Source organism: Calonectris borealis, chromosome 29, assembly GCF_964195595.1.
Source record: "Calonectris borealis chromosome 29, bCalBor7.hap1.2, whole genome shotgun sequence".
NCBI classification, from domain to species: domain Eukaryota; kingdom Metazoa; phylum Chordata; class Aves; order Procellariiformes; family Procellariidae; genus Calonectris; species Calonectris borealis.
In genome coordinates this window covers 4,697,324-4,717,418 of record NC_134340.1, presented here as the reverse complement: position 1 = coordinate 4,717,418, position 20,095 = coordinate 4,697,324, and the positions used below count along the sequence as shown (strand labels likewise).

At 68.5% G+C, this 20,095-nt stretch overlaps 3 protein-coding genes across 11 annotated transcripts; all 3 read left to right on the top strand.

Moving 5' to 3' along the window:
• The first annotated feature begins 701 nt into the window (after positions 1-701).
• On the top strand, positions 702-1,533 carry CRP (C-reactive protein). Its single transcript, XM_075176337.1, is given in 2 exon segments — positions 702-1,242; positions 1,245-1,533. Coding segments are annotated over 2 exon segments (639 nt in total). The 5' UTR covers positions 702-785; the 3' UTR covers positions 1,427-1,533.
• A 460-nt stretch (positions 1,534-1,993) lies between these two features.
• Positions 1,994-3,693, top strand: DUSP23 (dual specificity phosphatase 23). Of its 5 annotated transcripts, none has more exons than XM_075133395.1 (4): positions 1,994-2,079; positions 2,683-2,955; positions 3,154-3,360; positions 3,529-3,693. In XM_075133395.1, exons 2-4 carry the CDS (start codon positions 2,686-2,688, stop codon positions 3,619-3,621), a joined length of 570 nt encoding a protein of 189 aa, XP_074989496.1. In that variant the 5' UTR covers positions 1,994-2,079; positions 2,683-2,685; the 3' UTR covers positions 3,622-3,693. The 5 variants fall into 5 exon arrangements, with proteins under 5 accessions (XP_074989496.1, XP_074989500.1, XP_074989499.1 ...); XM_075133399.1 differs by having other exon boundaries at positions 1,995-2,079; positions 3,179-3,360; XM_075133398.1 differs by having other exon boundaries at positions 2,029-2,079; positions 2,643-2,955; positions 3,179-3,360.
• Positions 3,694-5,930: 2,237 nt separating this feature from the next.
• On the top strand, positions 5,931-18,173 carry IGSF9 (immunoglobulin superfamily member 9). Of its 5 annotated transcripts, none has more exons than XM_075176260.1 (20): positions 5,931-6,277; positions 6,506-6,697; positions 10,699-10,851; positions 10,989-11,140; positions 11,372-11,489; positions 11,675-11,816; positions 12,016-12,161; positions 12,333-12,475; positions 12,553-12,693; positions 12,845-12,961; positions 13,329-13,479; positions 13,629-13,752; positions 13,833-14,008; positions 14,141-14,391; positions 14,594-14,678; positions 15,091-15,261; positions 15,489-15,534; positions 15,942-17,303; positions 17,590-17,735; positions 17,914-18,173. In XM_075176260.1, exons 1-20 carry the CDS (start codon positions 6,226-6,228, stop codon positions 18,105-18,107), a joined length of 4,062 nt encoding a protein of 1,353 aa, XP_075032361.1. In that variant the 5' UTR covers positions 5,931-6,225; the 3' UTR covers positions 18,108-18,173. The 5 variants fall into 5 exon arrangements, with proteins under 5 accessions (XP_075032361.1, XP_075032358.1, XP_075032360.1 ...); XM_075176257.1 differs by having other exon boundaries at positions 5,960-6,277; positions 11,309-11,489; positions 14,123-14,391; XM_075176259.1 differs by having other exon boundaries at positions 5,961-6,277; positions 14,123-14,391.
• Positions 18,174-20,095: the final 1,922 nt, after the last annotated feature.

Sequence of the window (20,095 nt, the reverse complement as noted above, 5' to 3'; positions counted from 1 at the left end):
CACCACTCAGTCTGGCAGGGTCCCCCCAAGCACCTGCACCCACCACCGACCTGTCACCGACGCCTGGGGCACCTTTTCCCTTCCCCACACCCCCCCGAGCTGCCCTGCAGCCGGTTCCCACGTGGGCAGGACGCGGATCCACCAGCTCCAGCGCTGCGCAACCACACACGAAACAGCAGAAGTGATTAGGGACGAGCAGGCAGGGGCTCGGCACACAAGCCCTTGGGGACACAGGACCCGTCCCCGATGTCTGTCCCCATGCACACCCGCCGTCCCTGGGCTCCCTGCCAGCCCACTGGTCTGCAGGCTCCTGGGCAGGCAAACCGGCCCCGGGCCCCTCACCGGATTGCCAAACAGCCCTGTGGGTCAGTGCCTCCAGGTACTCGGGGATGAAGGTCATGGGCGAACGTCATCGTGGCGTAGCCGTGCTCACCCCGGCACAGACCCTGAGCAGCCCCAGGGCTGCGGCATGGTGGCTCCGCAGTTCCCCCTCACGGGGTGCCGGCGGCCAGGCTTGGCAGTGCACCGCTGTGGCCACCTACAGCCTGTGGATAAACGTGAGGGAGGGGCCCAAGGGGATGGCTGGGGACAAGGGCTCTTCCCCTCCTTCCCACAGCTCGTCCTCACCACCTCGTGCCCATGCCACCCCGTATCACAGCCCACACGTGGCTGGTCTTGGTGGTGGAAGCCACCTCTGGGTCTGATGCCGGAGGCCACCTCCAGGTTGGTGGTGGCTTCCTTGCTGGCACGCTGCAACCCTGTTTCCCCTTGGGGGACTTGGCTAGATGCCTTCGCCGTGGCAGGAGCAGCCACCTCTCTCACTTCTCCCAGACCTGGTGTACAAAGTGTTCGTGTTTCCCCAAGAGACCAAAGACTCCCATGTGCTGGTGAGGGCGAAGCCAGAGCAGCCGCTGCAGAACTTCACCGTTTGCCTGCGGTCCTACACCGACCTGACTCGGCCCTACGGCCTCTTCTCCTATGCCACCAAGGCGCAGGACAACGAGATTCTCCTCTTCAAGCCCAAGCCCAGCGAGTACCAGCTCTACGTGGGGGGCAGGTTTGTGTCCTTCCGCGTCCCCAAGAGCATCGCGGTGAGCGAGCACATCTGCGCCAGCTAGGAGTCCACCACCGGCATCATGGGCTTTTGGCTCAACGGGAAGCCCTGGCCCCACAAGGGGCTGCAGAGAGGCTACACGGTGGGGGCAGAGGCGGCCATCCTGCTGGGGCAGGAGCAGGATGCCTTCGGGGGGGCTTCGACGCCCAGCAGTCCTTCGTGGGGGAAATCTCAGCCGTGTGCATGTGGGACACGGGGATCTCCACCGCTGGGATGGTGGTGGCCATGTACAACAGCCCCAACGACGCCCTCGTCTTCAGCTGGAGGAACTTCCCCTGCAAGGCGGTGGGCGAGGTGTACCTGAAGGCCTGACGCCCCGTGCATGGCACGGGGCTGGTGCGGTCCTGCGCTCTCGCTCGTGGTGGCCGGCAAGCGCTGGGCAAGCCATGATTGCCGTGGGGGCTGTGTCCCCCCCTTCCCTGCTGTGTAACCTCCCCCCGAAGCCACCTGGCATCACATAAATGAAGAAATGGGTTTGAAAAGCAGCGATGGTCTTTGCCAGGCAAACTGAAGCCCACCAAAGCTCAGCGTGGCTCAGGTAATGAATTCGGGCTCAGAAAACTCGTTAGGGTGAGGGTCAGCAGGAGAGGAGGAAGGGGGACGAGCCGGGGGAAGGGGCTGCCGCCAGCCCAGGGGCCCCGCTCCTGTCTCAGGGACACCGGGGACGCTGCGGGCAGGGACGAGTCGGGGGACAGAGAGGGGTCACTCCCTTGCCCAGCGCTGGGGGACATACACCCCCACCAGCCCCCAGTCATGGAGGGGCAGCCCCGTGTCCCGGAGCCCCGGGGGGGTGCAGTCCCGGAGCCCCCAGGGCGGTGCAGCCCCGGAGCACCGGCGGCGCAGCCCCGTGTCCCGGCGGCCAGCGCGGCCCCACCGCTGGCGGACGGCCCGTGCCCACGCGCGCCGCTGCCCTTTGCAGACGCTCCCCGGGCCCCGCCCCGCTCCGCCGCCGCGCGGCCTCCCCGGTACGGCGGGGCGGGAGGGGCGCGGGCCCGCGGGGGGCGGTCGGGCCGGACCAGGCCGGGCCGGGCGGGGCAGGCGGGGCCGGTGCGGGGCCCCGCTCGGGGCAGGCCGCGGGGGCCGGGCGGTGCGGCCTACGGGGTGCTCCGGCCGGTGCGGGGCTGCCGGGGGGAGGCGGGCCTGGTCGGGGGGACTGGCCTGGGGATCTCAGGGGGCCTGAACTGGGGGTCCCGGAGGCCTGGCCGCGTTCTCGGGGGGTGTGGTACTGAGAGTCCTGGGGGCCTGGTCAGGGGGCCCCAGGGGGCCTGAACTGGGGGTGTCACGGGGCTGGCCAGGGATCCTGACCTGGGGGTCCTGACCTGGGGGTCCTAAGGGTCTGGCCATGGTCCCCGGGGGGCCTGGCAGAGGTTCCTGGGGGGCCTGAACTGGGGGTCCCGGGGGCCTGGCAGGGGTTCTGGGGGGCCTGAACTGGGGGTCCCGGGGGCCTGGCAGGGGTTCCTGGGGGGCCTGAACTGGGGTTCCCAGGGGCCTGGCCTGGCTGGGGTCCCCAGAACAGCCCTGTCCCCAGGGAACGTGACGGCACAGGCCCACAGTGCCGGTCCCCGCAGGCAATGGGGGCGTCTGAGCCCCCCAACTTCTCGTGGGTGGCGGAGGGGCGGCTGGCAGGCCTGGCCATGCCGCGGGAGCCGGGGCACTACCGGTTCCTGCTGGGCCAGGGCGTGCGGCACCTGGTGTCGCTGTCGGAGCGGGCACCCCCGCACCACGGCTGCTGCCCCGCCATCCGGCTGCACCGGCTCCGCGTGCCCGACTTCAGCCCCCCAACGCCCGGGCAGATCCAGAGCTTCCTGCAGCTGGTGGAGGAGGCCAACGCCCGCGGGGAGGTACGGCGGGGGGCCCGTCACACCAGGGAGGCAGCGCCGAGGGGGGTGGCACCGAGGGGGGTGGGAGGTGGCACCCAGGGAGAGGTTACGCCACGGGGGTAACGCCAGGGGAGGCAACGCCTGTAACACCAAGGGGTGATGCTGGGGAGCGTGGGCGGGCTGCGGCAAGGACCCCGCATCCCTCCGTGCCGGTGCCAGCTGAGGGTGCGGCGCTGGCGGCCAGGCTGTGGCGGTGCACTGCATGCTGGGACACGGCCGGACGGGCACCATGCTGGCCTGCTACCTGGCGAAGGCGCAGAAGATGGGCGGTGGCGACGCCATCCGGGAGATCCGGCGGCTGCGGCCCGGCTCCATCGAGACGCAGGAGCAGGAGCAAGCTGTGATCCAGTTCTGCCAGCGCTTTCGGTAGGTGCAGCCTCATGGTGGGGAGTCCTGTCTCTGTGTCACTCCCCTCCCCGGAAGGGCTCCCTTTGCCGTGCCGGGGCCGCGGATGGTAGCGTGCTGGGCACAGCGAGCCAGAGGAGAGCTGCGGGTCCCAAAGCCCAGCTCAACAATGGGATCTGCCCCCCACAGCGCTGGAGAGGACAGCGAGGAGGCGTGAGCACGACCATCTCAGCGGTCAGGACAGCATGTGCCGGACAGGTTCGATGGAGACAGTCGCTCTGAAATGGTGGGGGGCCTTTCCCAGCCCCAAAGTGCTGCTGTCTGTCCCCTCCCGCATTAAAGGACTCTCCTGTGGCTTCTCTCCAGGGCTGTGTGTGGGGAACCAGTGGGCAGCACATACGCTTGTGGCTCTGCTGGGCTCCCTGACCTCCCGCTGCGCTGCCCAGCTTGGTCAGTAGCCGCACCCCGGGCTGCGGGGGTCCTGGCTCTTGGGTGTCTGCCTGGCCTCGGTCCTTGGGGAGCGCGAGCGGCTCTGCTTTGGGCACCGGCAGGCGGGCCCCGGAGCTGGTCACCCGCCAAAGCGATGACACCGCGTGGAGGGTGGCAACCACGTCAGCGCACGGGGGCCGGCCCGGGACGTTGATGCTTAAAGTGAAGCTTAGATGGAATTTAGGCATCTCTGTCCAAAAGTCCAATCATGAAAATCTCTTCTCAGCTCCTAACCTTGGTGGCATTTAAATCCTAAGTGCAAGAAGTGTCACCGTCCCCATTCCTGGGCGTGCGGCACATGGCTGGGAGTGCCTGGCACTCACCAGGCACAAGCACCGTGTCTGCGCCCTGGGCTGGTGGGGCCATCATCGCTGCCAGGCAGCTCCACGGCCCCCAAATGTTGCTCTGAAACCCCAAAATGTCATCATCTTCCCTCGGGAATGAAGCACCAGGGTGGTGGCATCAGGCACTGCTGACAAAACAGCTGTGGCTGGGGGTGACTGACTGTCTCGGGGCGGCTGTAGCACCGCGGTGGCCCCCCTCTCCTGGACCCGGCTCCTCCTGCAGGGCTTGGCATGGGAGCGGCGGGGACGGAGGAGGTGACCAGGGGGTGTCTTCACTGCAGGGTGCGGGACGCCCCAAAAAACAGGGGCTAGAAAGCAGCCCCCAGCTCTGCCCGGTGCCCCATGGCCCTTTCCTGGTGGGGATTTGGGAAGCATCCATGTCCCATGAGCGATGCCATGGCTCTGGTGGGCTGACACCACACCAGGACGTGGGACCATCCAGGGATGCTCGACTCTGCCTGCACCCCTTGCCTGGGGCACGAGTGGCTGGGGCGGGGCCCAGCCCTGTGCTGGGGGAGAGGGACGGGGGGGACAGGGATGGGGGGGATGGGGACGGGGCAGCGCTGTCCAGCTGCAGTGCCTAAGCCCGCGGGAGCCGCAGGACTCACATGGGCCCGTGAGATGCAGGAAAGCAGCTTAACTGCAGAATTATTTACTTTAACTCCTCTTACTTTAGCTCTGTCCTTAATAGTCTCCCAGGCTCAGGGGGCCGGGCCAGGCCGGGCTGACAGGGGGGACTGTGGACCCTCCTGCCCGAAGGAAGGGGGGCCAGGCCAGGGGGCTTTGCCCCAGCATCCCCAGCCCAGTGCTCAGCGCCACTCCCAGGACTTGGCGGTGCTGCAGAGCAGGGCCCGGCATGGTGCATGCGGTCTGGCATGGCCACACTCGGCCCTCGATGCTGGGCTCCATCGTGGCGACAGGACGCGGCGGGTGTCCCCTCCCCGGTCAGCCCCTGTGCCAGGAGGCCTTCCAGAGCCCCCAGCCTGGCGGGCAGCCCAGCTCCGGCTCAGCCTGGCGGGATGGGGACACCGCACTGGTGACCATCCCTGCACCAGGGACGCATTTAGGATGGGATTAGAGAGGTGACAGCCAGGATGGGGAAGGGCAGGTGAGGAGCCCTGGCACAACGGCAGTCACGGGGGTGCCCCATGCCGGCACGTGCGCTGCCTCCCAGCTGTGGGGCTGTGCGCGGTGTGGCATGGCACAGCATGGCGTGGCTTGGCATGGTATGATATGGTGTGGTACGGCAGGGAAGGGCTTGGCATGGCTCGGCACAGCACGGCATGGTTTGGCATGGCATGGCACGGCATGGAATGGTATGGTATGGAATGGTATGGTGTGGTATGGCAGGGAAGGGCTCGACATGGCTTGGCACGGCACAGCATGGCGTGGCACGGCATGGCTCAGCATAGCACAGCTCAGTCTGCAGCAGCCCTGGGTGGGCGCCATGCATTGCCGATGCTCCCGGCCAGGCAGTGTGCGGGCAAACCTGTGTCACACGTCCCGTGCCCGTGTCCCACGGGTGTATCACACACCCGTACCCCGCAGCAGTGTCCCATCCTCGTGCCCTCCCCAGTCCCACCCGTGTCCACCTCCCCTCCCGCGGAACTACAACTCCCAGCAGCCCTCGCGGCTCCCGCTACCCCGCTCCGCCATTGGGCGCCTCGGGGGCGCCCGGCGCCGGGCTCGCCATTGGCTGTCCCCGTGGCAACGGGCGGGGCGGGGGGCGTGGCCCGGGGCGGCCCCTCCCGGCGCCGCGGGTCTGTTTGCGGCCGTCCGGCGGCGGCGGCCGGAGCGGAGCGCCGAGCCTCCGCGGGACGGGCATGAGGAGCGGCGGGGCGCGGAGCCGCCAGCGCCCCCCGCGCGGGGCCGGTGCGCCGTGGGCAGCCCGGCGGAGCCCGCCGGTCCACGGGCCCTGAGGCACCGGTCCCCGGTGACCAACTGCTGGCCCCCGGCGACCCGCCGCCGCCCGGTCCCCCGCTGCCCGTCCCGTCCCGCCCCGCCCCGCCCCGCCGGGGCCGCCGCGGGAGCCGCCTGAGGGGGGACCTGGGCTATGCGGTGGTGGCTGCGCGCCGCCGTCCTCAGCCTGCTCGCCGGCGCTGAGGGTAAGGGGCCGCCGGGGCGGGAGCGGCCGCGCTGCCGGCGGGGCTGGTCTGGCCGGTGCCGGGCCCCCGGGAGGCGGGTGGCGGCGGGGACAGCGCACATGGTGCCGCTCCCGGCGCCGCGGGGCCGGGGGCGGCCGGGGCCGGCGGCTGGGAGGGAGGCTCGGGGGGAGGGCGGTGTCCCGTCCCGTCCCGCCGGCGGGGCTCACCCCTCCCGCCTCTTCCCGGCAGGCAGCGGCCAGAGCGAGTCCCAGGCCGCGGTGGGGCGAGTCGGGGGGAGCACGGTGCTGGGCTGCGACCTCCTGGACGCCCACGAGGCCCGTCCCCCTCTCTACGTGATCGAGTGGGTCCGCTTCGGCTTCGTCCTCCCCATCTTCATCAAGTTCGGGCTCTACTCGCCGCGAGTGGACCCGGAGTACCTCGGTAAGTCCCGCGGCCGGGGCACCGGTGGGCGGTTATGGGGTCTGGGGGGGCCGGGCCCGGGGCAGCACAGGAGGCCGGCCGGGCCGGCTCTGGCGTCCCGCGTCCCCGCGCTCCTTGGCTGGGCCCCAGCCGAGGGCTGCTGCTGTCAGCCCGCATTAATCACGCTCCGGGGCGGTGGGGAAGCACAGGGCGCTCCCTCTGGCCCCACGCGGCAGGAGGGGACGTCGTGGGGCTGGGGAGGTCCCCGCGGCAGGGCAGCGTCCCCTCCTTGTGCTCCAGGGATGGCAGGAGTAGGAGGCAGAAGGGATGTGGATGCCCAGCTCGCAGGGGGGACACAGCCCCCGGCCCAGCTCTGCAGCGGGAGTGATCCCCGCCGGGACAGAGGGTGGGAGAAGCTCCCCGGGCTGGTGCTCCCGTCACCGTGGCCTCTGGCTGCTTGGGCGTCCCCCAGCACTACCCACTTGGGAACAGGGACAGCTAGGCGCCCACCAGCCTGTGCCCGGGCTGCAGCATCATGGCAATGCCTGCCGCGCTGCCCTGGCTCTCCTGTCCTGCCTGCTGTGCTGGACTGGGGCTGGTGACACCGAGATGCCTGGCTGCCACCTCGGTCCATGCGGGACGCTTGAAGGTTGAGCCAGGGGAGGGGATTTTTGGTGAAGCCGCTAATTGGTGGTGCTGGGCTGGCTGGGATTTGGAGTAAAGCTGCGCTGGGGAAGGGCTGCGGCGTGGCAGGGGGATATTCTCCTCTTGACAGGATATTTAAAGTGAAGTGGTGGCAGACCGAGAGGGATCCCTGCGAGAGGGACCCCTGTGAGCATGGAGGTGAAGACAAGGGGAGCATCTCTCGAGGATGGGGACAGCTGGGGAGGAGGGGAAGGGCTGGCAGCTGGCTGGTGTTTTGGGCTGAGCCCGGCCCCGACAGCCTATGGCAGCGACGCACCAAAATCCTCCCGCGGGACGGGATGGAGCAGCAGATCGTGCCTAGGTCAGGAGCCTACTCCTTCTGCTGAAACCGGCCCTTGCCTAAAAAGTATGCGGCAGGCCGAGGTTTGAGCCAGCCCCTCTCCAGCCTGGCTGCACGCGGAGCAGTGCTGCCTCTTCCTGGGCTGCGCAGGAGAAGACCGATTTCGGGGCACACCTCGGCCTTGCCCCACTGCCCCGCTGCCTGCACTCGGGGACACCTTCGCTCCACAGCCAGCCCCGAGCTGGCTCCGTGGGACCCGTGGTGACAACAAACCCTCTGGTGATGACAAGGCACCTGCTTTCCCGGGAGGCCCAGGCTGGGCTCCTGTTACCTGAGCCCGGCATCGCAGGGCCCCGCAGCGGCAGGAGCTCGGGTTACCCAGAAGGGGCCTGGCAGCATCCTGCCTGCTCCTGCCTGCGCCGCCCTCCCCTGTCCCCGCTGCCGACGAGGCCCTGGGGGGCTGTGAGAGCAGGTTGGGCTGCTCTGGGATCAGCGCTGGGGGGATGTGCTGGGGGAAGGGGTCTGGTGACAGTAATGAGGGCGAGGTGGGTGGGCAGGGGGACTGGCGGCTGTCACCATGGCAGCGGGACAGCTTGTTTTCAATCCTCTGGGGGGCTGGGAAGGGATGGAGGGAAGGCCAGCGGCCAGGGGCGCGGGGTAAGAGTGAGGGCAGCCCCTCCTTCCAGCCTTTCCAAGGCAGAGCAGATCAGGTGTCACCCAGAGGGGCCGGGGAGCCCATGCTGTCACCCACGACCCTCATGGGGCAATTTGGGGCATCCTGGGGAGGGAGTGGGCTGCAGCCACCTCTGTGAGAGCCCTTGGATCCCTTGGGGGAACAGGGTTGGCTCTCCCCCAGGTGCCACCGTCCCCCTTGGTATCCTGGGTCACTGTCCCCTGCCATCAGCTGGCCTGGAGTGGTGCTGGTGGTCCCTGGCCTGGCTGCCTGCTTGGGCACCCCATCCCCGGTGGCAAGCGCGGTGGCTGGGGCTGCAGCCCCCTTTGTGTCCTTCTGAATGGCGGTTGCCAGGCACTGGAGGATGCTGGTCTGGAGGGCAGCGGCGGTTTTGTTATCGGCTGGATGGTGGAAGAGGAGGAGGGGGCTGGGGCCCGCAGGGGGGATTAGGGGGGGGCTGAGGGGCATCCCGGGGGCACTCTTATCCCTTCCAAAGGGACCTTTGTTCAGGAGCCTGCTGCTCCTGCCGGGCTCCTGGGGCTGAGAGCTGGCAGCTGCAGGCAGGGATGGGCTTTCCTGGAGCTGCCCCGCTTCCTGGGGCTCGGCGTGGGAGCCAGCTCTGGGGTGAGGGGTGGGTGGACCCTTTGTCCCACGAGTGTTTTGCCCAAGGATGGCTCCCATCCTCTCACTGCTCCTGCCACCCGCCTCGTGTTCAAGGTTTGCCTGGGGTGTTGCTTCGTGCTGCGAGTGAAGGATGCTGCCAGAGGCACCCAGATATGTCCATCTGTCCCCGGCATCTCCTGCCGCAGGAGACGCCGTGGGTCTGGAGCTGGCCATGGGGAGAGGCAGGAGGGGTGGGAGATGCGGCAGCAGCTGGAAGAAGCTCCAGGCGCTGTTGGGGAGGGTTTGCACGTGTTTGTGTGCTGGGTTCACACAGGGCTGCGTGGCCCCAGCACTCGGCGTGCGATCCTGTCCCTCAACCGCCTACCCTCTGTGCCCAAACCAGCCTGCCTGGGTCCCACTGTGCCTCCTCCTCCTCCTCGCCAGGCTCGTCTGGTGGGATGCAGCTGCACGGTGCCTGGCCTGGGCTCCAGTGGCTCGGGCAGCGCATGGGGACCCCCTGTGACACCGAGCTCCTCGGTAGAGCTGATGGAGGAGGACGTTCAGCAAAACTTGCCTTGTTGGAAATGCTTTAGGAAGATGCTGGTTCCGCGGGCCTCTGGGATGTTGACAGGAGTGTCGTGGGCCGCTCCATGGCAAGAGCTGCATGCAGTGCTGCCACCGCCCCAGCTGCGGCCGTGCTGCGGCGTGCTGGGAGCGAGGCCACCCCAGGCAATGGCATGTCTGGGGCTAAACCCTCATCCCCAGCCTGGAGCAGCTCTCTGGGCCGTGGGTGCCTGCAGTGGGGTCGGGGCATATGGTCGCCGGGGTGCTGGGGCAGTGGGTGCTGCTGGCTGTGCAACCCGGCCAGGGCTGAGCCAGTTGCCTGCTGCACGCCTGAGCCGATTATGGCTCTGATAATAGCCCAGGGGATTAAAGGGCTGTGCTCGCTGTCGGTTTGCACCCTTATCCTCCTCCTCATCAAAGAGGCCGTGGGGCGCGGGGCCGCTGCCTGCTTGGGGCAAGGAGCCACGGCCCGGGAGAGCCCCCCGCCACCATGCCCCTCGAGGGGTCTGTAGTGCTCGTCCCTGCGAGGTGGGTGAGGGGTTCGGCCTGAACCCCTCCCTGTGCCGCGGGGAGAGGGGATGGTGCGGGGGTGCCTGGGGCTTAGCAGGGCTTCTAAGGGTGAGACGGCCGAGGGGGTTCCCCAGGGAAAGGGCGGCCAAGGCTGCGGGGGAACCGTCCCTGAAAGGCAAAGGAGAAGGGTGTGGGGAGGGGTTCTGCAGGCAGGCTGGCAGCTCCAGGGGGAGGCAGAGGGGCAATGCGACCAGCTCTCTTGCCCAGCTGCTGGGAGCAATGCTCAGGGCACAGGGACCCACCTTGCTGGGGGCTGGGGGGTCCCTGCCGAGGCCACCCTGTGGCAGAGCCCACCGCCACGTCCTCCCCTGTTCCCCCGACAATAGCAGGAAGTGTAGTGCTAAATGTTGGTGTGACCAACCTCCACCGCAGCACAGCCGCCCTGGCTTCTGTCCCGCGGCTGTTCCCAGCCCCCTGCGGCGCCGGCCAAGGCAGAAGTAGCCCAAGCGTGGCCTGACCCTGCTGCTGCCAAGTGGGCCAGTCGGCCCCGTTCCCCAGGGAAGCCGCTGAGCCTGCGGTGGGGGCAAGTGCTGCGTGGGTAGGCGCCCCAGGGAGGCGGGTGGCCTGGGGACGCGGCTGCCCCTGAGCTGGCAGCGCTGGCCGTGATGGCCACTTCTGGGTGTGCAGGTCGCGTGCGGATTGAGGAAGGTGCCTCGCTGCGCATCGACCTCCTGCGTGCTGAGGACCAAGGCTGGTACGAGTGCCGCGTGCTCTTCCTTGACCAGCACAGCACTGACGCTGACTTCCAGAACGGCACCTGGATCCACCTCACCGTCAACGGTACCAGTTGATCCCACCCTCGGTTGCTGCTCTGCCCAGCAGCAGCCAAGATCTCTCAGGGCTGGAACTGGATCTATTGGTCTTCCAAGACCAGTTGGGCTGCACCCGAGGGTGAGGGTCTGGACTTGTCTTTACAGCACCCCCCACCTTCCTGGAGACTCCCCCCGCACTCGTGGAGGTGCGGGACCAAGACACGCTGAGCCTTACCTGCATGGCTGTCGGCAACCCCCAGCCTGTTGTCACCTGGAAGAGGAGCGACCTGGCTGTCCAGAGCGGGGACACAGTGCAGGTGAGGATGGCAAACCACCGGTTACCCCCCTGTGATGTGTCCCCCTCTGTGGCCAGGGTCTCGTGGGGCAGCCAGGCATGCAGAGCAATGCGGCTCTGCATGGCTGGAGAGCAGGCGCCTGTCCCCACCATGGTGGCACCCACGTCCTGCGACCAGCCCTGCCCACAGTGCCGTGTTCCTGAGAGTGTCCTGTCCCTTGGTGGCCGTGCCATGTGCCCGGTGCCATTGCAGGTGAGGAACGGGACGCTGAGCATCGCTGTCGTGGAGCGTGCCAGCGCGGGCACCTACACCTGCCATGCTTCCAGCAAGGAGGGCACCATCATCCACACCACCCGCGTGCTTGTGCAGGGTAAGAGCGGGTGCTCTCCCAGCCCTGGCCGCGTGGGCCATCCCACTGGGTGCTGCTATAGGGCACGGAGGGAGCCACGTCACGGGGGTTGGGTTTGGGGCAGGCACAGGTATGACGGGCTTTGGGAGCACCTGGGGCCATCCTCTGTCCCCAGCCTTCACCGTCCCCTCTGCCCCATGCTGCAGGGCCACCTATCATCGTGGTGCCACCCCAGAACGTCACCGTCAATGTCTCCCAAGATGCCTTTCTGGCGTGCCAGGCTGAGGCATACCCGGGAAATCTCACCTACACCTGGTTCAAAGGCAGCAGCAACGTCTTCCACCTCAGGTACAGCGGGGACGGGGATGACACCGAGGCGGCTGCGGGCTCCTGCTGGCGGTGCTGGGGCCAATAGGCTGCTGTGGCCCCGCGAAGCCTGGATCTGAGTGCAATGGGCTGGCTGGGGCATGGCGGGGGGGGGTTCACTCATCCTGGGGCACTGGGAACGGTCCCAGCGGCACCGCTCACCACTCCCCTTCCCTTGCAGCCACCTCCAGGCTCGGGTCCGCATCCTGGTGGACGGGAGTCTCTTGCTCCAGCGAACAACCCCGGATGACACCGGCGAATACACCTGCATCCCCAGCAACGGGCTGTGGAAGCCGCCTTCTGCCTCGGCCTTTGTCACAGTGCTGTGTAAGAGCCCGCAGCCCCTCACAAGCCCGGGCCACGCTGTCACCGGCTCTGCTCACGGAAGGGCCCCGCTGGGCCAGCCCGGGGGGGGGTCCCTCAGGCCATGGTGGGAAGGGGGTGCTCCCCAGCCCCCTGCCACCCTCACGCAGGCCCTGGCACCGTTTGTCCTCGCAGATCCGGCGCAGGTGACCACCATGCTCCCAGAGACCCACCTGCCCAAGGGGATGCAGGGTGTGATCCAGTGCCCTGCCAGGGCCAACCCCCCTCTGCTCTCCGTCAGCTGGACGAGGGATGGGCGCCCACTGGAGCTGGACAAGGTACTGCCACTTGCGCCCTCCCCTGCCTTCTCGTCACCCCGAGCCCCTCGTCCTGACCCCACGCCCCCCTCTTCCAGCTCCCTGGCTGGTCCATGAGACCGGACGGCTCCATCGTCATTGCCACGGGGAACGACGATGTGCTGGGAGTGTACACGTGTACGCCGTACAACAGCTACGGCACCGCTGGCGAGTCCCAGCCCACGCGTGTCCTGCTGAAGGTGAGGCTGGGTGGGTGGGCACGCTGCCCGAGCCCCTTGCCCAAGCTGCTCCCACCCACCTGTGCGGTGTGCCTGTCGGCCTGCCCTGCAGCGGGTCTGCACCCCCTCCTGCCTGCCGCCAAGCCCCTCACTGTGCGTGCCTGTCTTCCAGGACCCCCCCGCCTTCACGGTGCGTCCCAAGGAGGAATACTTCCAGGAGGTGGGCCGGGAGCTGGTGATCCCCTGCACAGCCCATGGGGATCCCCCCCCAACTGTCACCTGGCTGAAGGTAGGAGCTGCTGCTCTGGGGAACCAGCTGAGCCCTCCCGGGTGGCAGACGCTGCTTTGGGCCTCTGGGGCATCACTCTAGGGCAGTCCCCGTGTCTGAGTCCCCGCAGATGCTGCAGGATCACATCTCTTCTGGTTTCTGCAGGAGCAGGGGCTCAGGGCACTTTGTTTGTGTTGCCCTCTAAGAAACCAGGGCAAAATCCTGCTCCTCAGTTCCTAAACCAGCCCCAGGGTGGTGGATCACGTCAAGCCCTGTTTTCCCCGAGGGCCCGGCATTGCAGGGTCGCTGCAGAGCAGCCGTCCCAGCCCTGCGGTGGGGTGGGCTGGGTGGTTGCCCACCATCAGCGTGTCCGTGCCTCGCCGTGCAGGTAGGCAGCGCGGGGAAGAGCGGCGCCCAGGTAGATGGGAACAGCAGCCTCGTCTTCCGCCCCCTCATCAAGGAGCAGCACGGGGTCTGGGAGTGCACGGCCACCAACCAGGTGGCCAGCGTCAGCACTGCCACATCCGTCCACGTGCTGGGTGAGTCACCGGTCCCTGGTGGGCCGGCACCGTCCGTGGGCGCTGGGCTGCCCTGGGGTGGACAATACCAGGCAGAAAGGGTGGAAAGGCCCCTGCACAGCTGTTGTCCAACCCGGTCTGATTGGTCTTCTCTATACTTCCCCTGCCAGGTACCAGTCCTCATGCTGTCACCAACGTCTCTGTGCTCCCGCTCCTGCTGGCAGCCAACATAACCTGGGAGCCAGGGTTTGATGGAGGTTATTTCCAGAGGTTCAGCGTCTGGTACACACCGCTGTGAGTCCCCGCTGTGGGCAGGGTCTGGCATCCCACCCGGGGCCCTCAGCTCTGGACTCACGGGTCCCACATCTCCTCAGAGTGAAGCATCCGCCCCGCGCCCATCATGACTGGGTGTCGCTCTCTGTGCCGGTGGGGGCTCAGCACCTCTTGGTGGAGAATCTGCAGCCAGATGTGAGCTACCAGTTCAGCGTCCTGGCCCAGAACAAGCTGGGCAGTGGCCCCTTCAGCCAGATTGTCACCTCTGTGCCCAGGGGTAAGAGGGGGCCTATGCGCTCCCCAAAGCAGTCCCTGTCCCCCCAGAGCCCTCAAGCGCCTGGGAGGCGGGGGGACAGCAGGGCGGAAACAGGAGCATCAGCTCCCACACCAGCATACCCTTTCTCCTCAGGCTTCCCAGTGACCACAGTGCCTCCAGAGCTGCCGGCCATGACCATGCGCGTCTTCCTGTCCCCGCCGCAGGCCCTGACCGCCAACGAGACTGTGCGCGGGGTCCTGCTGCAGTGGGAGCCCCCAGCTCAGTTCTCGGTGGCGCTGAGCGGCTACGCACTGGAGCTGCGGCAGGACAAGGGTGGCTGGGAGGTGCTGGACCGCTCCATCCCCAGCACGAAGACCCAGGTCCTGGTGCCCGGACTTATCAAGGTGGGAATGTCACCGGGTGCTCCCTGGCTGTGGGGCAGCTCTGGGGGGACGCAGCAAGGGAGGGGGTCAGATCTCCCGCGTCGCTGCTGCCTGGAGCTGGGGTATCTGGCGATGCCACAGAGCCGCTCGGCTCTGCAGCCGTGTGGGCTGAGGCTTGGCTGGCTACTGTGCCAACAAGGCTAATGGCCTTCTGCTCCCCCAGGACGCCTTCTATGAGTTCCGACTGGTGGCCTTTGCTGGCAGCTACATCAGCGATCCCAGCAATACGGTGAACGTCTCCACAGCAGGTAAGGCCTGGGCTGCCACCCACTGCTCTCCCTACCCTGGGGACAGAAACCAGAGGGAGGATCTTGCCAAACAGAAACCCCTTTGTGCTGCTCCCACGCCCAAGTGTCCCTGCTGCTAGACCACGGGACACAGCGCCCAGAGCAGGACCCCCAAAGCTAACGCTGTGGGAACACCCATCTCCACGTGTGGATCTCACGGACCAGGTAGCAGGAGAGCTCTGCGCAGGGCATCCCTGCTCCTGGCACCCAGGATGGCGGAGGGCATGGGTCTGCCCGACGGCAGACCAGCCCCAAGGGGCGAGAGTGCCAAGGCTTTGCTGTTTATCCTTGTGGTGCTGGCGACGTGAGGGAGGCTGTGCTGGCGTCCTCTGCGGGTAACCGAGCTCCTGACAGTGTCTCCTGTCTGGCCCAGGCATGGAAGTGTATCCGTCTCGCACCCAGCTGCCGGAGCTCCTGCCGCAGCCGGTGCTGGCCGGGGTCATCGGAGGGATCTGCTTCCTCAGCGTGGCTGTCATCTTCAGCACCATGGCCGCCTGCATTATGAACCGCCGGCGTGCTGCCCGGGTCCAGAAGCGAAGGCAAGGTAGGAGCCGGTTGGCTGGGTGCAGGCGCCTGGATCCCAGGGCTCCCGGACAGCTCGAAGCACCATGTGCAGGGTGGCAGGACCTGGTGCCCAGGGAGGGGACAGGCCAGCCCAGGGCTGGGGGGCTCTCTAGGGGCGGTAGTAGGGCTGAGTGGGTGCTGCCGTCTCATCATCATCACTTTGAGTTGCTCGCCGTGTGATCCCCTTGTGTTCTCATGACCTTCCAGATCCACCACTCGTCTTCTCCCCCAGCAAGAAGCTTCCACCTCCACAGTAAGTCATGCCATGCCACGCTCGCTCCCCGTCCTGCTCCCTCCCTGTCTTGCTGCGCTCCCCATCATTCACTCACCACTGGCTGAGGGCAGAGGGACAGGCCGGGGGGCAGCTGGCCCCCACCACCGCCGTAGGCCAAGGGCTGGCCGCAGAGGGGGCATTAGGAGCGGGGTGCTGGGATCAGGGCGTGCCGTGGGGTAGGGCTCCCCCAGGGTCCTCCCTCTGGGGAGTTTTGGCTGAAGAAAGGATCAAAAAGCGCAGGAGCAGGTCTGTCGAGCCCGCAACAACAGTGCAGGGTCACGGTACCTGCTGCCAGATGCCCGGCACGAGCTCCTCCTGCATGGGGGCAGCCAGACGAGCCCAGAGCCAGGACAGGGATACTGCAGCAGCTCCCTTCTTCCTTACAGCAATTCTCGTGGCTCTGGTAGCCCAGACAGCACCGTGAAGCTGAAGCTGCAGCCGTCTCCCTACCAGAGCCTGCGCCGGACGCTGCTGTGGGGCGAGAAGGCCGGCACCAGCCTGGGTCTCAGCATTGCCGGGGCCGGCTCCCAGTACGCCATGTATGAGAGCCACGTCGGGGAGCACGTGCCCCTGGAGCGGATCTCCCGTGGCCCCGATGGCCGCTTCGTGGTGGAGACCGACACGCGGCCTCAGGAGATTGGCTTCGGGGTGCTGCCCTATGCTGAGCCGGAGCTGTACCCCCAGCGGGACCCCCCTGGGCCCCAGCCACAGCCCTACCTCCAGCTGCCCACGGAGGAGGAGCCCCTCTGGTGCAAGGGGGTCTCGCTGCGCCCCCGGCCCACGGGGCAGGCCCCCCGGGGAGCCCGGGCCGCCAGCTACCGCCAGGGCCGCTACTTTGGCTACGGCAGCAGCAGCCCCGTGGATGAGGCCGCGGCGTTGTGCATCATCAACATCAGCCCCGTGGCCTCTGCCGCAACTCTGCCTTACAGCACCATGGAGGAGCTGCGCGACAGCCCCGGCAGCGCCGGGCCCTGCCAGAGCACTGCTAGTGCCCTGTGGGACTCGCTGCCCCTCGAGGGCTCCCCCCGGCCACCCATCAGCCCCCCGGCCTCCCCCAGCCGCGGGTGCAGCTGGCAGCTGGCCGCCCCCCCTGCCCAGAGCGGGATCCTCCAGTACCTGAGCCTGCCCTTCTTCAAGGAGATGTGCGTCGATGGCGACTGGCCGCCCCCGGAGGAGCAGGCTGAGCCCAGCCATGCCGGCGGCCAGCCAGAGCCCGCTGACAGCCCGCCGCCTGCCCCGCCGGGGGCTGGGGGCTCCCCGCAGCGCATGGGGCGGACGCTGTGCCCGGACTGCATTGACACATGTGCCAACGCCACCTCCCCCCCGGCTGCCGGTTTCCTCAAGCCCCCCAGGCTGCCGGTGGGTCCTGCCAAGGCCGCGCTGCCTGGCACCGCTGCCTGGCCCGGCTTCCCCAGCCCGCGGCCCCCCCCCCAGCCGGCTCACCGCCTCCTCGCCAGCGGCGGCAGGACTGAAGGCATGCCCTCAGCACGCACCGCGGAGCCCGGCTGGCCACCGGGCAGGCCACCGGACCCTGCCCCCTTGGAGAAGCTGCTGCGGGGCAGCTTGACCAGCCAGAGCAGCGGCCGGGGCAGCGCCTCCTTCCTGCGGCCCCCCTCCCTGGCACCGTCCCTGGGGGGCAACTGCCTGGGAACCCCCCTTGGGGACGGGGGGAGCTGCCACAGCGGAGGCTCGGCGGTGGAGGAGGGCAGGGCGAGGACAGATCCGGCCCTCGGCGGCACCGGAAAGAGGTGAGCCGTGGGCAGGACGCCGGGGACGAGCCGGCTCATGCCGGGGCAGCTCTCAGCCTGTCCCACGGGGCTTGGCTGGGGTGTCCCAGCGTGGAGCCGCCCCGCTGCCTCCCAGCCCCCGCGGCATCGCGGTCCCTTGCGGTCCCCACCCTCCCTGCCCCTGGGGACCACCCCAGCTCTCCCCGCAGCGTCCCTGCCTGCCCTCACACCCGCTGCCTGCTTCCCCCCGCGTCCCCCCATCCCTCGGGTGCCTGCGTGGGGACTGTCCTGACGTCCGTCCCCACAGGAGGAACACCTCGGTGGACGAGAACTACGAGTGGGATGCGGAGTTCGCCCTGGAGTCGGATATCCTCGAGGCGCTGCAGCTCTACCGCAGCGGGGACCCGGCACGGCCCGTCTCCACCATCGCCCTGCGCGACCTGGAGCGGCAGAGTGAGTGCGGCACCCCCGGACCCCCGACCATCACGGCCCCGCGGGGCTATACCCCACCCTCCCCAGGGCGAGGCGACTGGGAGAAGGGGGTGGCAGGGCCCTTTGGCACCCACATCCCTGGGGGCGGCCCCGCGGGCTGGTGACGCAGCTGGGCCGGACGCTGCCTGTCTCCCCGCAGAGCCCGGCGGCGGCTCCTCCCCTGTGAGCTCGGTGTCGGCGGAGGCGTTGGCGGCGGCAGGCGGTCCCCCGGAGCGCGGCACGGCCCTGCGCCAGGAGCTGGCGGCGTCCCGGCGCCGCAAGGAGGTGGCCCGGCAGCGGTTGGGCCCCCGCGGGTGCTGCGCTGAGCGCTTCGAGCTGGCCACGCTGCTCTAGGGCCCCCCGAGCCCCCCTGGGCCGGGGGCGAAGGATGTTGGGGTGGAATAAAGAGGCGTGAGAGCAGCCCCGGCTCGTGTGTGGCAGGGGGACCGGCGCCCATCACCCCCTCCGGTCCCGGGGCACCCACCATCCCCTGCCCCAGGGCCCCCGGCCCCTCCAGCGTCCTGCCACTCCCCCCCGCAACTGCCCCGTCCTGGTGCTCCCTGCGCGGCCCGGGGCCCCTCCATCATCCCCACCACCACCACTCCCTCCATCATCCCCACCACCACCACTCCCTCCATCATCCCCCCCGGCGCTCCCTGCAGCCCCCGTTTCCCATCTCCTATCCCACCGCATCCCCCCACCCTCGCCGCTGCCCCCCCGTCTTCCCCCTCCCCAAGCTTCGCGCAGGCCCCCCTCCTGCTGTCCCTCCTCCCAGCCGCCCCCCCCCCCCCCGCGGTGCCCCCCCGTCGCCGGGCTGCGGGCGGGGCGGGGTCCGCTGGCGGGTCCGGCGGGGCGGGGCCTGCGCGCCTCGTTCCCTTATATGGCCGTGCCGCGGCAGGGCGTCACGGGGGCGGGGCCCGGAGCGCACTACGTCACCCCCCGTCCCGCGGTGTTCCGGGGGTCGCTCGTGCGCTGTGCCACGGGTCACGTCGGGTCGCCCAGGGCTGTCCCCGCGGTCACCCGCGGCCCCCCGGGCTGTGCCCCCCGCCTCCTCCATCTCCCGCGGGCGTCCCTCCCGTGTGTCACCCTCCTCTGCTCCCCCACGTCCACTCGTCTTACCCCGTGTCACCCTGCCTGTCCCCCGTGCCACTCCGTTCTGCTTTTCAGGCTTACCCCCGGCTCTGTCCCCCCGGACCTGCCCCGCATCACATCATGCCCCCTGGTCCTGCCCTGTGTCCCTCTGGCTGTGTCCCCGGGGTCCCTCCTGTCCCCTGGGTCCTCCCCCACGTCCCCTAGGGGTCCTCCCTGTGTCACCCCCACATCGCCCCCGGCTGCATCCCTGAGCATCCTGCCCTATACCACTCCCTCACCCCCGTGTCGTCCCCAGCCCTGTCCCTGTGCCATTCCTCTGGGTCCTGCCCTGTGCCACCCTGGCACTGTGCCCTGGAGCTGCTGCCCCCACCCTGCCCCCAGGGGTCCTGTCCCCAAATCCCCCCCTGCTACCCCCTGCCTCCCCTGGCCAAGTCCCTCCAGGATCCTGCCCCTGTGTCACCGTTTTCCTGATCTCTGTGTCACCCTGTGTTACCCTCATGGGACCTGTCCCCCTGTATCATCCCCCTCCTGCTCTCTGTGTCACCCTGGGCCCCCCCACCATGGGTCCTGCCCCCCTGTGTCACCCTTAAAGCTGTTTCCCTGGGTCCTGCCACTCTGCCACCCTCATCCTGTCCCTGTCCCTGCCCCACCCTCAACCCTGCCCCTATTCCTGCACCCCCATGTCACCCCTGTCCCATGGGTCACCCTGGTACCCTTGGTCATGTGCCACCCCCTGCCCTGGTCCCCTTATCTGCATGTCCCCTAGCCATGCACCCATGTCACCAAAGCCACAGGAAATCCCACTGGAAATCCCCAGGGGACACCCGCAACCCGGGGGGGGGGATATGGGGGACAACAGGGACATCACACAACCCGCCACGTGTCACCCATGGGTGCGGGAGGGGCACTGGCCACTGCAGGGGGGGGGCACTCCAAGGCCAGTCCCCACCATGATGGTGTCCTTGCAACCAAGCTCCCGAGGACGGTGGCACCTCAGGCTGGCTCAGGAGGGTGGGTGCTGAGCCCGGGCCAGATTTTGGGTGCTGAGGGGTGGGTGAGGTCATGGGTATGCCGCAGCCGTGGCCCTGCCACCCATTCCGGAGGCGGACGGTGGCTTCGGGCCGAGGTTTTGTTTGTTGTTTTGGTCGCACTTCCCATGGAGACGAGACTTGTGCAAGCACCATCGTCACTCCCTGCGCCGCCAGGGACACCGCGGGTGCTGGGGACGCCATGTCCCTGCGGCGTCTGCA